Below are 13,974 nucleotides of genomic sequence, written 5' to 3' on the forward strand. Positions count from 1 at the left end.
TGTTACTTATTATCATTAGTCTGGATGAAAGATTATTTGTGACACCAGAATCTTCTGTGGCAAAACTTTGTGAAGTAGCCGGGAACCATTCCAAAATTTGTGAGGGACAACTAGTAAACAAAAAAGTAACTCTTAAAGGTCATGCAGCTTCAATTCGACTTTCCTGTACCAAAGACAAACACTATTCTATACTTTGGTTATCTTCTCCGTATTTACCTGACAACGAATTTCTGGTAAATTATAGAATCTTTCATGGTATTGAATGCAGTGGGATGTTGCAAGTTCAATGCAAAAGATTTACAGAGGGAGCCGGTCTTGGTCAAATAACACAGGACAAGAAAAGAAAATATTTCAGCAGTTACAAGGACCATGTCTGTTCAGTATATGAAGAAAGTGTCAGTCATGCATTGGATTAAGAGTGCTTCAGCTATGAAGACCGAGATCAAGGGATTGAAATCATGACTGATGCAAGGCACGGCTGGCGTAAAAACGCAAAGGATTCAAGTGTGGTGGCAATAGGGTACAAAACTCACAAAGTTTTGAACCATATTCATGTGAAAACAAAGAACGATCCAGCATTTCAAAGACATGAAAAAATTGGAACCCAGATACTGTATGAGAAAATGACAGAAAAGGATGTCACAATAAATATTTATGCCCACGACAGAAATTTATCCATCAACAAACTTGTCAAAGATGCCGGTGTTACAAACCAAAATGACCCGTGGCATGCACTCAAGGCATTAAAAAGGGAATTGAAAGCAGTATCAACTGGACCAGCTTACAAAAAAGGGAAAACATGGTCCCCTCTTCTGCAGGACAAAATAGAACCTGTTACTACCCATGTCCATTGGTGTCTAAAACATAGTGAAGGTGACCCTGCAGAGTTGAAGAGAAGTCTTGAAAGTGTTGTAAAACATAACTAAATGACCACTCAGCATGTCATCGTACCAGCAGGTGTAAAACAGACACTAATTATGAACCCTCCAGACAAGTCATCGATGATGTTGCATCAAAATTGTTGTTTGGTGTAATAAAAAAATCAGTTCTGTACAAGTACCCACAGGATTATATTTTAGTTCGTGATACTTTCTATGTAGAAAGTTTTAACAATGTGATGAACATTTTTCAAGATAAGAGGATATGCTTCAGTGATGATTTGGCTGTTCTACACTGGAATGCCCATGTGGATCGGAAATACACCTCAATTTCTCACCCACGTGTACCCAATGCATGGAGATCATCTAGGGGGAAAAGTATATACAGAACCAGTGTATCACTATAGAACTAACATTTGGAAACGGTTTGTGGGTGCATTATTCAACTATTAACTTTATACTAACTAGCCAAGTGATATGTATTAGTGTATATACATGTAATTGAGAACATAATTGACAAATCAATACGCATAAAAGTGACTTCACAGTTATTTGTATAGTGATATTTGGATTTGTTTACATCTCAGCTCTAGACCATGTGGTGGGTGAGTAACAGCCTAGCAACCCAGGCTAAGATAAGCCCCGCCTCCCTCCTCCCCCTCCTTAATTGTTGTCCGGTGGGATATTAAACTAGGTCGTTCTTGGCCTTTAAGCTTTTCACATTTTAAACAACTGGATCCTGGTTCCAAACAAGCATATTAAGTTGAAAAGCACTCATCATTTATAACCAATGTCGACTACCTATATTTGCCATCTTCATATTTGATCAGCATGTAGGGCTAAAGAGTCACATATCATCATATCTCGTTTTTTCTTGTCTTTTTCAAATTCACCCTGACATGAACAAAAAAAACCCCAAAAAATCCCCAAAAGAAACGAGTATTTATTATGTTATTACTTGAAATACAATAATGTACTTAAGGCATGCTCATGATCAAAAGAGTGAGGAAATATCGGATAATATTTCAACCTGAACCGGCTACTACAATCAAGGTATAATCATAATTGAACGGAAGTAAAATGTAGAGGTCGATGTTCTTGTTATCTCAGTTCGTCTGCAGGACATACCTCCTTTGAAATAACAAAATTCTTAGTCAATATAAAGGTGACCACAAATTTCGTACGATCAGTTCCTAAATCAAATATTCATAACTAAAACTATACCACTGTAGTACTTGAAGAAAAATAGCGAGAACAAACTTTCAGCTGTAAAATTCCAAGATGGTTGCTCTAATTTGTTTTTAGTATTTTTCACATTTTTTTTCCATATGAATAATTTAAAAATCAAGACATGATATAGCTTGCATTTCAAAATTAGTCATGAATACAAAGATAACTCCGGGCCAGGGGAAACTGTTACATCCAGTGCTTCCGATGAAATATTGACACGCGTGAATTCCGAGATACCTCATGTCGGCAATTTTTTGGAATTGTCTTAGAATAAAAATGCAAAAACTAGGGACTAACGGGAACATAACTATGGAATTGGAGGTAATTACATGCGACAATGATAGTGAAAAAGAATTTTACGGTGAAAAGCCAAGGTGGCTGCCTTTCTGCAGTTTTGTTTTCCGCTCACTGTCCAAATTACACTAAGGGCCAAGAAAACAATGCCAAGGTCATCATAACTATCTATTGAAGAATGTGAACTGATTCAGTATCCCTGCTCCAGCAAGCTCAGTAATATGGCATCATATAAAGGTCAGATATAAGAATACTTCAGACAGATTCATTGTTCTGGGTACCAAGGTCAATGTCACAACGACCGTGAATCCGTGGTCACCCCCCTAACACTCATTCGAGGTTGTGACTTTGGACTTTGTGGAATTGACACACATATGTAGATTTGCCTGTCGGATGACGTCGACGAGCAGAAGCGTCTCACCTGGCCTTATCATCTTTGTACTTTTTCAGGATTCTGTTTTAATGTTGTTGTTTTTTATTTTTATTTTAATTTGCCCTTCTTTGATCGATTTTCGGTTTGAATTACAGTTTCGTTATTTACTCGGGTTCTCTTTGCTGTTTAAAGGCTAACATTATTAAGTTAAGTATATACAAGTGGGGAAGAGTGAAGCTCTGTGGTTTGACGATTTTTGATTTTACGATTATTATTTCATTATTTATTATTATTATTTATTATTTATGATTTCATCTCCGTCCATGCCTACTACTGTAGAAAAAAAACAATGAGTGGTTGTCGGATATGGTATTCATTTTACTCTCTTTAGTAATTTTTTGAAATTTACAACACTCGCTTCAGAGTGAAAAAGACACCATATCCAACAACTACAATGATATGAGTTGCCAGCGGTTGGATTGTGGCCAAATAAACATTGGTTTGGTGACATATCCAAATAAGGAGTAGTGATATTATAAAATGTAAAAAAAATCCCTAATTAATATTTAAAAATGAGATTTTAATAGATAATTAACTATTTTCAAATTTATTTAGTCAGGAACAACTATAAGTCAAGCACATAATCGTAAGAGGTCTTTCAAACTTTAATGTCTGCAGTAATGTCGTGAATAAACTAAGCTATCGCAGACTATATGTACGTTTTCTATCGATATATCTAAGTAATGAATGCGGCTAAATCTTCTCCTCATTTGATAAATTGATAATTTAATTATTTGTTTACATATGTAACGGTTATTAGTTCATTCTTTTATCTTTTAGGTAACGTGACAAGATGACTGTTCCAACAAAGAAGTATTGCTTTCATAAGCGTTTCCGTCTATTGTTAGCTGTAGTGATAGTTTTGTCTGTGATATTAACTATCGCACAAATGCATTCATCGTTGCTGAAGGTAAGTTTGATAGCTGATGTTACATGTATTTTGATAATTACACATTATACAAGGAGGAACCAATTACCCAAATTAGCCAAAAAATATCAATATGATTATGAGTTAGGTAAACAAATGATACTACGCCTGAAATGGCTATGATTAATCGGATGTTCAAAGCGTCTTCACATGTTCCGTTCGGCTTACCTCGGCTGATTCCGGTACCCTACATCAATACAAGTTGATTTGGATACGGAATCTGCCGAGATGTGACGAGTGCACATGTTGGTCGTCGTACAGGAAACAAGCGTACACTATTAATTGACGCGTACACCAAATAAACGCATTTAACTCAACTGGCCAATTTATGTTCTGACATAGAGTTCAGTATTAAGTAATACGTGAGCCTCTGCTGTTGAATTCTTAGTCGCTTCAGTATAAGACATGTCTAATGATTGTAATTTTAAAAGACATTTGTTCTTAAGCTAGAATGTCTTCCGCTATTTATTGTTTGTATTCAAATGTAGTTATCTACCACGATATTGTAAAATGAACCAGCCTTCCTACACTTGTACATGGGATCCTTCATTGTAAACATAAGGAGCACATACCGCCATTGTGAAGATGCAATAACAAAGCTGTCATCTGCATTGAAATGCGATCCTTTCAACCGTTGAAACACGGCGAACCCTCCGTATAACGAAAATGGAAATTACAACTCTCGCGAGTTGCGAAGTACATACTACAACGAGACAAACCAAATGCTTGACTATCTAGTCTTTCTATTCGAAATCTACGCAATATCACACGAGAACTGCTTTCTATCCATGCGTTCCTTTATCGAGTTCGTATCACTTCTACCGTTACGAATCTGCTGCACTCGTAATGGCACGCGCAGTATCAGCAGAACTCGACCGGTACATGTAGTTCGTTTCCTGAAACGTACCACATGGATCCAATGTATCGGAACTGTGGTGCCTTATTCGTCATATGAATGTTCGTTTTGTTTTAAACCGAGACGAGTAATCTTCATTTGCGATGAAAGTGTATAGATTATACGTTTTGATATATAACGGAACCATTCAGGTATTGAATCTACATCCGTTACTTAAAAAGAAAATAAAAAAACCATTATAGATTTTATGTTTGAAGCGTATACTTTTTAGAGAAAGCGAAAGCTGCCATTTTGGGAACTCACAATTGCGTTCCATTATATGGTACCGTATCTATTCAATAACCAAATAAAGGAGCACACAGCTAGTCAATAACATAAGTATATATAAAGCTGATAACGGACAAAAGAAGACGTTACATTTTGCACTAGCGCTTACACTGTATTATATTTTCAGGTGCATAGTAACAATACATAATGATGTGACGTCACGAATTGTTAGCAATCTATAATCTATTACATAATCTATTTAGGCCTATATCGAAATGTATGACGTCATCTGAAACATAGTGGAGAGTCCTTTTTAACGAAAAGTTTAAACAACAGATGTTAGAAACTGTCGTACAATCAGCGGCACACACTTACTCAGGGAGTCTTTATCATGAGTGTAGTATCCCACAGTAGTGACTCAATTGTGACATATAGTACAAATTCATTGGAAGTTCACAAATAAGAAAATAAAGTGCGCAAGTTATATGTAAAACATAAAGAATAAGTGTCGCCGAGGAAGAATGGGGTCTATGGTATATATACTTAAATATTTTGATAACTAGATTGTTATTAACATGTACACATTAGCACCTGATAAACTGACTCGTTTTTTTTTTTAAATTTTTTAGGGCATATTAAGCCTTCACCACGGAATGAGCGATCCTATGGAAGACCTGACAATAGTGACAGCATATTTTGATTTAGGATCTTTCCGGAAAGGACCTTCACAGACGTTTTCAAGGAAAAATTACACCGAGTGGGCTAAAACATTTAAATATTTGAATAACTTTTTAGTTGTTTATACAGACTCTGTGGTGTTCCGAAATTTTTTCCGTCGCCTACGTAAAGGAAAGGAACAAAGAACCAAAATTATTTTGATGAATAGGACGCAATTCTGGACATTTCAAATACGTGATGAAATACAGAAAATATTTTCGCAGGAAGAGTACCCTATACATTATCCTAACACAGTCCTCCCGGCGTATTCATGTGCTCAGCATACAAAATATGCAGCAGTCGCCGATACTATCAGGAAAAAGTACTTCAGATCAAAATGTTATGCATGGCTGGACATTGGGTATTTCCGCGATGTCGTTAACTCAAAAAGATACTTCTCTCTGAATTTATTAGATGATTTCGATAAGAACAAGCTGTCTGTAAACCTTGTCTATCCGTCGGTTTCATTAAATATCACTTATGAAGCAACAGTTTATGATAATCACGTTTGGGTGGGAGGGGGTATGTTTATTGGAACAGCTGACGTCATCACGGCGTTTGAGGCGGAATATCAACGAGCTGTAACGTTCCTGCTGGACAAGCAACTGATGAGTACGGACCAACAAGTCCTTCTGTCAATGTATAGTCTGCAAGGTCAGAAAGATTTAAACGTGACAGTACAACTTCAGCTTTATTCTCGAAAACAGAATGAGACTAACTTGAAGAATGACAATCCATGGTTTTACCTAGGATACAAGTGTTTGAATTTTACCTCGACAATTGAAAGACAACAAGCACTTGAGACGATCTCAAGTAACCTATTGCGGTCGCCTTCCAGCCGTCGCGTGTAACCCTATGTAGCGTGCCTTGTACATATATTTGGTTATATTGCACAATATATATCACTCTTGGTAGCTGTTTTATTAATAAACCTAATGTTTAAACATATAAGGTATGAATTTGGTTATATTAATTGTAGTATAACGAAGAATTTGTTGTGGAACCACTTACACAAATATTTTAAACATCCTTGAATTATGGAATCGTCCGAGAAGACTGGAAAATTACAGATGTGACGACTATTCATAAGTAAGATCTAAAGAATCGCCAGAAAACAACAGGCCAAATAAGCCTAACATCTGTGGTCTCAAAGGTTATGGAGAAGATTTTAAAGGTCACTCTTGTGTCGCAATATTAATTAGAGCATTTTAAGCATCGATGTTGTATACCTTGACTTTCGAAAAGCATTTGACATTGTATCTCACCAAAGATTACTTAAAAAAACTAGATGGTTATGGAATTTAGAGACACCTTCTACGCTGGATAGAAGATTTTCCTAGAAAACGGAAACAATGGGCAACCAATAATGGCGAATCATCTTATTGGATTAGAGTCTGAAGTGGAATCCCGAAGGAGTGTTCTAGGGCCGACACTATTTTTAGTTACATCAATGACTTACCCTGTAATCTAAGTATGGTTACTGTCACATAATTTAACATGTATTTCCAAGAAGTATAAGTCTGTTGTTGGCTCTATTATTGTACCACATGAACAGATGAGTGCTATTATAGATTTGATGTTGTTTTAATGTCGTATATTATAAATATTTTTAATATGACTGGCATTGAAAAAATACCAAATCATTCACTCTTATGTTTACATACAATGATAGCACAAGCAAATTATTTTATGAAGATTTTGATAATACAATCAAATGCTATGTCAATGTAACGGATCAGTAGCAACAGTGATGTTCTAAACATACCTATATCTTATGAAGTGGCCAGAAGCGCAGATTTTCGTGCAAAGTTAAACAAATCAGCGGGTATTGATGAAGTACTGTAGCTTCCGAGTTCATTCGAAATGATTTTTGTATTGCATCATTATCAATTGTTTACAATGGGCGAGGTGCCTGACGTATTGGGTAAAAGTGTAATCAAACCTTTACTTAAACATGGTAAAGACCCCAGGGACCCACTAGGACACAGGGGGGATAACACTAATTTTAGTGTCATGTAAATATATGCAGATATCTCGAATCAACGTCTCGCGTAAGTCTAATTGGTTGGAATAAAATTACCTTTAACATAAAGCAACGTTCACATGCTTTATTCATGTCAAGAAAGCGTTCGACACTGTCAACAGAGACATGTCATTTTTCAAACTACAGCGTATAGGAATTAGAGGGAATTTTTTGACTGGAGTGATGTCCCTTTATAACAATGTAACATGTTCAATTAAGATAAATGGTCGTTTCATTGATGTGTTTTTGTTAATCAGGAAGTAAAACAAGGTTTAAAGTTATCTCCGACATTCTTTGCACTATATGTAGACGACTTAGCACAACAAATTAATTAATAAAAAAAAAACAGGAATCTCGATTGACAGTGATACAATCTATTTTATCGTGTGTCGATGATATTAACTTACTGGCTCCTGATGAAGAATCGTTACAAATATAATGAATGTAGTTAATAATTGGTGTAAGAGGGGACGACTGTTACTCAACTTTGAAAAAAAAATCTTTTTCGAAGCTGCAAAAGTTCTGAGTGAATTATTACCATGACATGTTGTAATGACATAGTCTGTTATGACAAGTACAAATACCTATGTATATGGATCTGTGATACCTTAGAAAGAAAAGAAAATTCACAGTTCGTGAAGTTAGAAAATTCTCCAGTCGGGCTTTGTCAGTCTTGTATACAAAATAGTTAGCATGTGGAGGTATAGACTCTAATGTTTATACTGAATGATATGAATCTCTTGTACAACCAGTACTACTATATAGTGCGAGTATATAGGGTATTAATGAAAACAAGGAAGTAAAAGTCATACAGAATAGTGCTTGGGTGCTTACAAAAATACATCAAATGTAGAGACAAAGTGCCACATGGGATGGACCTCTTTAAGTACAAAACAAAAGATTTTTTAATGAGAGTAAACATCATATTAATTCATGACACAAAAGAGTGATATGTCTTTAAATTCACTTGAACTGTATTAGTTTTCTGTTAAACATTAATGATTTTTTTTTTTTTTTTTTTTAAATTAGAGGGAAAAGATAAAAGGTGTTGGTTTGATGTATTATTTAATGACAAAGGCAATGGGTGGAATAAGGAACATATCGTCGTCAGTTCAGGGAAGAAGTAAGGACAAGCTCATCGGTTTAAGATGTCATGTTTAGGGATCAGCAGAGAATATTGTCAACCTTCTGATGTGAATTCTTCCAACTTTGGTGTTTGTGTAATGTTTTATCGACGGAAATTTTCTAGTCAAGACCAGATGAATGTACATATGTATATTTGATTGTATGTCGTATCATATGCCTGGGTGGCAGGGCGCCAAAATTTTATGTTGTGTTCAATATTGTATTTCTTGCATTTGTAATGTATTTTATGCATTTGTGATGTTTTTCATGCATTTGTGATGTATTTATGCATTTGTGATTTATTTTATGCATTTGTAATGTATTTTATGCATTTGTGATGTATGTTATGATGTGGATTCTTTCCATTTGAAATAGAATAAGGTAGGTATGCCAAGTCTGAAATACCTGTAAATGGAAGAATATGCAAACTATGCAATAATCAACAAATTGAACATGAATAACATGCGTACGAGTGTCGTTCGATGCAACGTTTCAAAACCGACTGGTCTCTTTGTCCAGCTCTGACTGTGTGAGCAAAAATTATGTTTACGTTTACATCATTGTGACGAAATGGAAACTATATAGCATCGCTCGCCGATGGGACATTTCGTCTATCGACATAGAATGTACATGCCGTATCATATGCCTTCGAAGAGGGGTAAATTGTAGGGGAGTTAATTCTCACGGAAAGAATAAGTCATAACTCGGGAGATTTCGTATTAAGGTGTTTGGTTGGGGAATCAAAGAGCTAAAATTGTGTGGCAATTATACCATGATATTAATATATTACCTTAATTATTGCTGACTGGTCGAATGATAGGTTTCAACATGCTGTCCAGCACTCGTCTGCTTTCCTCCAACTATCGGACACTCGGAGTCTCAAATCTACCAGCAATAACTATATATATCGGAATTGTTTAGTGTCACCGTGGTGTTTTTCATCATGCTGTATGCCGTGGGCAGTGTCGTCTGCTGCATCATCTAGTATCAGTAATTCTGTGTCTTTACGTGGTACCCACACAATACGGGTTAATGCACAACATTTCAATACAATTTTGCAATATTTTCCTTGTGTATCCCATATTGCTTCTTCTTTCGTGTGTTATCATATATAACGCCAGACCGTAGAGGAAGATATCGATGCTGAATTTCACTTTATACTTAAATGTGACTTCTACACTGACTTGAGGTGTGAGTACATTAAGCGCTAATATTTCAAACGACCTAGTGATATTATCTCCTTCAACTTTTAAAAAGTCAAAATATACCAGACTGATTAATTATATGCATGGGGAAAGTTTTGTCCTAAAGTTCACAAACAAACAAAAAAAAACAACAAAAAACCAACAACATGTAATTCTATATGTTCGTACATCACTGAGACACCCAGTAGACGGAGTCGTAGACTGTCGGCGTAGATTGTCAACATACTTTGATACGTATATATTTCGTCAATATATATGTATTATTATAATAAGTATATGTCACTTAATTAAAGATGTATGGTATGGTTACACAAAGTTTAAAACTTCACTAGTTCAGGTCGGTATAAATATTTTATTTGTTGTTTATAAAGGTGTTATGTCAAGTCCGATTTTATTTTATCTGTACCAAAATCTTTGCAACTCCAATCGTTGTCGGAGAAATCTTCAATCCTACAGCAAACATGGTGTCAGGACCAGAGGAAACTCGGGCTACCTTGTGGCGAGGTTTTGAACATTTTTAAACCCATCGTACCTACCTCACTAACCCAGCTTGAGGCCTAAAAGCGAGTAGCAGTTTGAGAGTAACCTCCCTTCCTCTGTAATTTGCAATAAGATGCTACAGTGCCAACAGCCTATACACTGTTAACGATTATCGACTTGTCTGCCAATCAAATTTCAACACAGGTCAATCGGAAGAAAATATAACTTTAAGTCTAAAAACGATCATTATTTGGACATTATAATGATATTTTCTTCATTTCTTGGTGTTAATTAGAAAGCTATTGTAATGTGAGTGTAATTTTATGCAGTTTTGTGATAGGCATAAATAGGTATGATGCATTAATTGATGCCCGAGACTTTCAATATTGAGGAATCCGTCGGGATGAGATGACTAATGGTTACGTCGGTAAGTACAGATGTAATGAGTTCGAATTCCAAAGAGCTTTGTTATTCTTTAAGGAGATTAATAGTTATTTTGTTGGCATGATGTTTATGTGTGCATTTTTTGTTCTTGCGTATTTGAAAATGTATCTCCCTCTTTCTCATCCCCCCCCCCCCCCCCCCCCTCTCTCTCTCTCCAATTTTACATTTCATCATGCTGCCAAATTGATGTTAATAATCAAGGTATGTAAACACGTTTCATAACTTTAACGAATAAATGTGATTTAACCTAACAAAAATAGCCGTATACGTGTTAATATTTCAATGATTGGGTCTGGGTTTTTTTTTGTTTTTGTTTTTATCATTAGGCACATGGAGTGTTTGACACATGGACCATGCTCAGTAAGCTTATTTTTTTGTATAATACAACCAAATTTATAATGATTTTTTAAAGACCTGTCACTGGTCGCTGTTGTCTTCCCAAAACGTTTGTGTGATACCACAGCAAGTTACTCCATAACGTGTATACGTACGCTACAGTATGTACTCTATGCACCGAAACATATATATATAAGGTACCTACTGTACACCCAAGTAAGATCACCTACTTTGCGTACCTCACGAGAAAGGCAACGCGATAGGTTGGCAAAGGCGGAATGATTAATCATTTCCCTAATTTCAATTCGAAAGATGCAATTAGAAGCTCAACATTTTGCAAACATTTTGGAGGATGGACAATAGTAGCAACAAGTATTTAACTTTGGGTATGGGATGAATAAATGGATAAATGCATTGTAACTATTTACCGGCACATCTTTGAATTTCTCTCTCAAATCACATCTAATTCAGACCTAGCAAAGCTAGGACAAATATTAACATAATGTCTGATTTTATAATAATTTATTTTATTCTTTAGTCCATACATAAATAATCGCATTCTAGCCTAAGAATACATAGCTCTGTACTGCTGGTATGGTTGTCTTTATACAAATGGTAAACATGTACACGTGATCAAAACATATATACATACAGCATAGCATTATAGAGATTAACATACAATGTACCCTACGTAGCCTCTTGTGTGTATGTAGTAAGTACAAACTTAAATATTTAACAATGGTATGTAAGTATGTATATGATGCCACAAAGTTAAGGGAAAATTTGATATTAAGTTTATTTTTTTCACAGATTTGTCCATTCTCTCTAGATATTGATACTTCACTGCTATATTGCAGTGACCGCCAATTTATTGTATTGTATACATGTTACATGTACTGATGAGCTGTAAAGTTAATAAAATGAATTGAATTGAGTACTGACTCTGATTGGTCGGTATATACAAACCCCCGTATCACACTAGACGGTGGGGGAGGGGATGGAGTTATTACATATATTGTATAACATGACTGAACACAGAAAACCCTAGCGTTATAGTGATTTAATTCCTACATATTTCTTTAGTGTTAAAAGGTCTCACAATTAGTTACTTTTATGACGACTGTGCGTTTTACATATATTTCGTTTACCTTTTTGGTTTTTTGTTGTTTTTTTTTTTTTTTTTTTTTTTGCAATTTTTTTCATAAATAATTATTTCCTAATGCAGTGCACTTTTGTTTATTAAATCTCATTTATTTTGACGGCGTTTAATCAGACAAAGTTATTTACTGAAATGTGTTATTTTATCCCCAGAGATTCTGATGTACACTTATTATTGTTTCAAACTAGGATACCATAAATAACGTGGTGTACTTTTCTCCTGTTAAATACCTCGATATAACATTTCATGGGATACTTAGATTAAGTCATTCTCTGCAGGTTGATAATTGAATTATGTACATGGAATGGCATGAAACAACAAGTAGATAGCAGTTACCAGGGATACAAACAATTAAGTTTCTGAACACAGCACGGAAACAGTAAAACAACCACAGGAACGGACACAAAGTTCCAATCACATGGTCCGTATATATATAATTATATGTCTGTATATGGACTGCATGGATAGGACTATGTGCAAAATGAGAACAATACATGGAACACCAAAATCACACAGCGAGACAAAATACAACGAAAATATGTCTGAATCATGACTATACTTATTTTGATATAAATGCTATACATGGGTTTCATTATTGTTTTGTAGAAACGTACATCATAATTACATTTATATGTCTGTTCCCAACTACATGTGTTTATCCTAAATCTCAAATCAGCTACTGGATAGGCTTTGGGAATACGGACATTTTGGGGAGTCTGCGTAGAAAGCATTTGTGTATAATATCTCATATTATTGCTGACAATAAAAATGTTAATATGTAATTAAAGATATCAAATATATATATATATTTGTGGATTAAACTGATAGATCAGCGTACAGTCTTTGTTGTGAAGTTGATACTTCCTTCCGCTTCTCGCTGTTCCACATCGATTTCATTTAAACTGATTCTGGTCACGTGCTGATAATTGATGACGTCAATGGTTTAATGGTTTGATGATCTCGTCTATCTAGCCTTGTTCTAAAAATAGAGACCAAAAATATCATGTCTATCTATAAAAGGTAATAAATAACAACTGAGTAGCATAATTTTCAAGTAAGATAATCAACCATTCCCTCATACCCGTAAACCCAAACATTAACAATGATAACATTGATGTTCTAAGAAGAAAGGATATTTGACAGAAATTTGCCTAAATTCATCAAAGGTAATGTATAATTCCATTCTGTTCTGTAAACAAATGTTATGTTTATAGCTATTATTCTGAAATTCCAGAAAAATTTAAGGATATTAACGCGATTATATAATGAGAGACAAAAAGATAGTTCCATACATTATGGAGAAGCATGCGTACAAATAGGGCGGTCATTAAGTTGATAAGAGTTTTAGATGTGACTACCATCTCCTAGTAACATTTTCAGCAAAGGTTAGATATAATCACTCCATGAACATCAATTCAATTAAAACACTGTGTTCTTTGTCGCAATAACACGTGCATTGTTCCATAAATGTATAACGCATGCACGTGACGTGGATCAATGCAGATTGGCATTATCCAAGGACGCCGGGTAATTAGACACACGTGTTTGTCATAACGAGATGGTTCTGACAGGTGGATGTGTTTCAATGAATCTATACTG

General features: G+C 35.2%; 2 protein-coding genes across 2 annotated transcripts in view; one reads left to right on the forward strand and one right to left on the reverse strand.

Moving 5' to 3' along the window:
- The first annotated feature begins 5,537 nt into the window (after positions 1 to 5,537).
- On the forward strand, positions 5,538 to 6,503 carry LOC117339901. Its single transcript, XM_033901612.1, has one exon. It carries the CDS (start codon positions 5,540 to 5,542, stop codon positions 6,452 to 6,454), a length of 915 nt encoding a protein of 304 aa, XP_033757503.1. The 5' UTR covers positions 5,538 to 5,539; the 3' UTR covers positions 6,455 to 6,503.
- A 5,220-nt stretch (positions 6,504 to 11,723) lies between these two features.
- LOC117339281 overlaps positions 11,724 to 13,974 on the reverse strand; it is a 68,185-nt gene continuing 65,934 nt past the window's right edge. The window contains exon 3 of the mRNA XM_033900792.1: positions 11,724 to 13,354. Within this exon, the coding sequence (XP_033756683.1) occupies positions 13,340 to 13,354 (15 nt within the window). The 3' untranslated portion in view covers positions 11,724 to 13,339. The remainder of the gene's footprint in view (positions 13,355 to 13,974) is intronic.

This window comes from Pecten maximus, chromosome 12 (assembly GCF_902652985.1).
Source record: "Pecten maximus chromosome 12, xPecMax1.1, whole genome shotgun sequence".
Classification (NCBI taxonomy): domain Eukaryota; kingdom Metazoa; phylum Mollusca; class Bivalvia; order Pectinida; family Pectinidae; genus Pecten; species Pecten maximus.

Bases quoted from the DNA above. Each gene is read 5' to 3' on its own strand.
- LOC117339901 (XM_033901612.1), top strand. From the start codon at position 5,540: ATGAGCGATCCTATGGAAGACCTGACAATAGTGACAGCATATTTTGAT.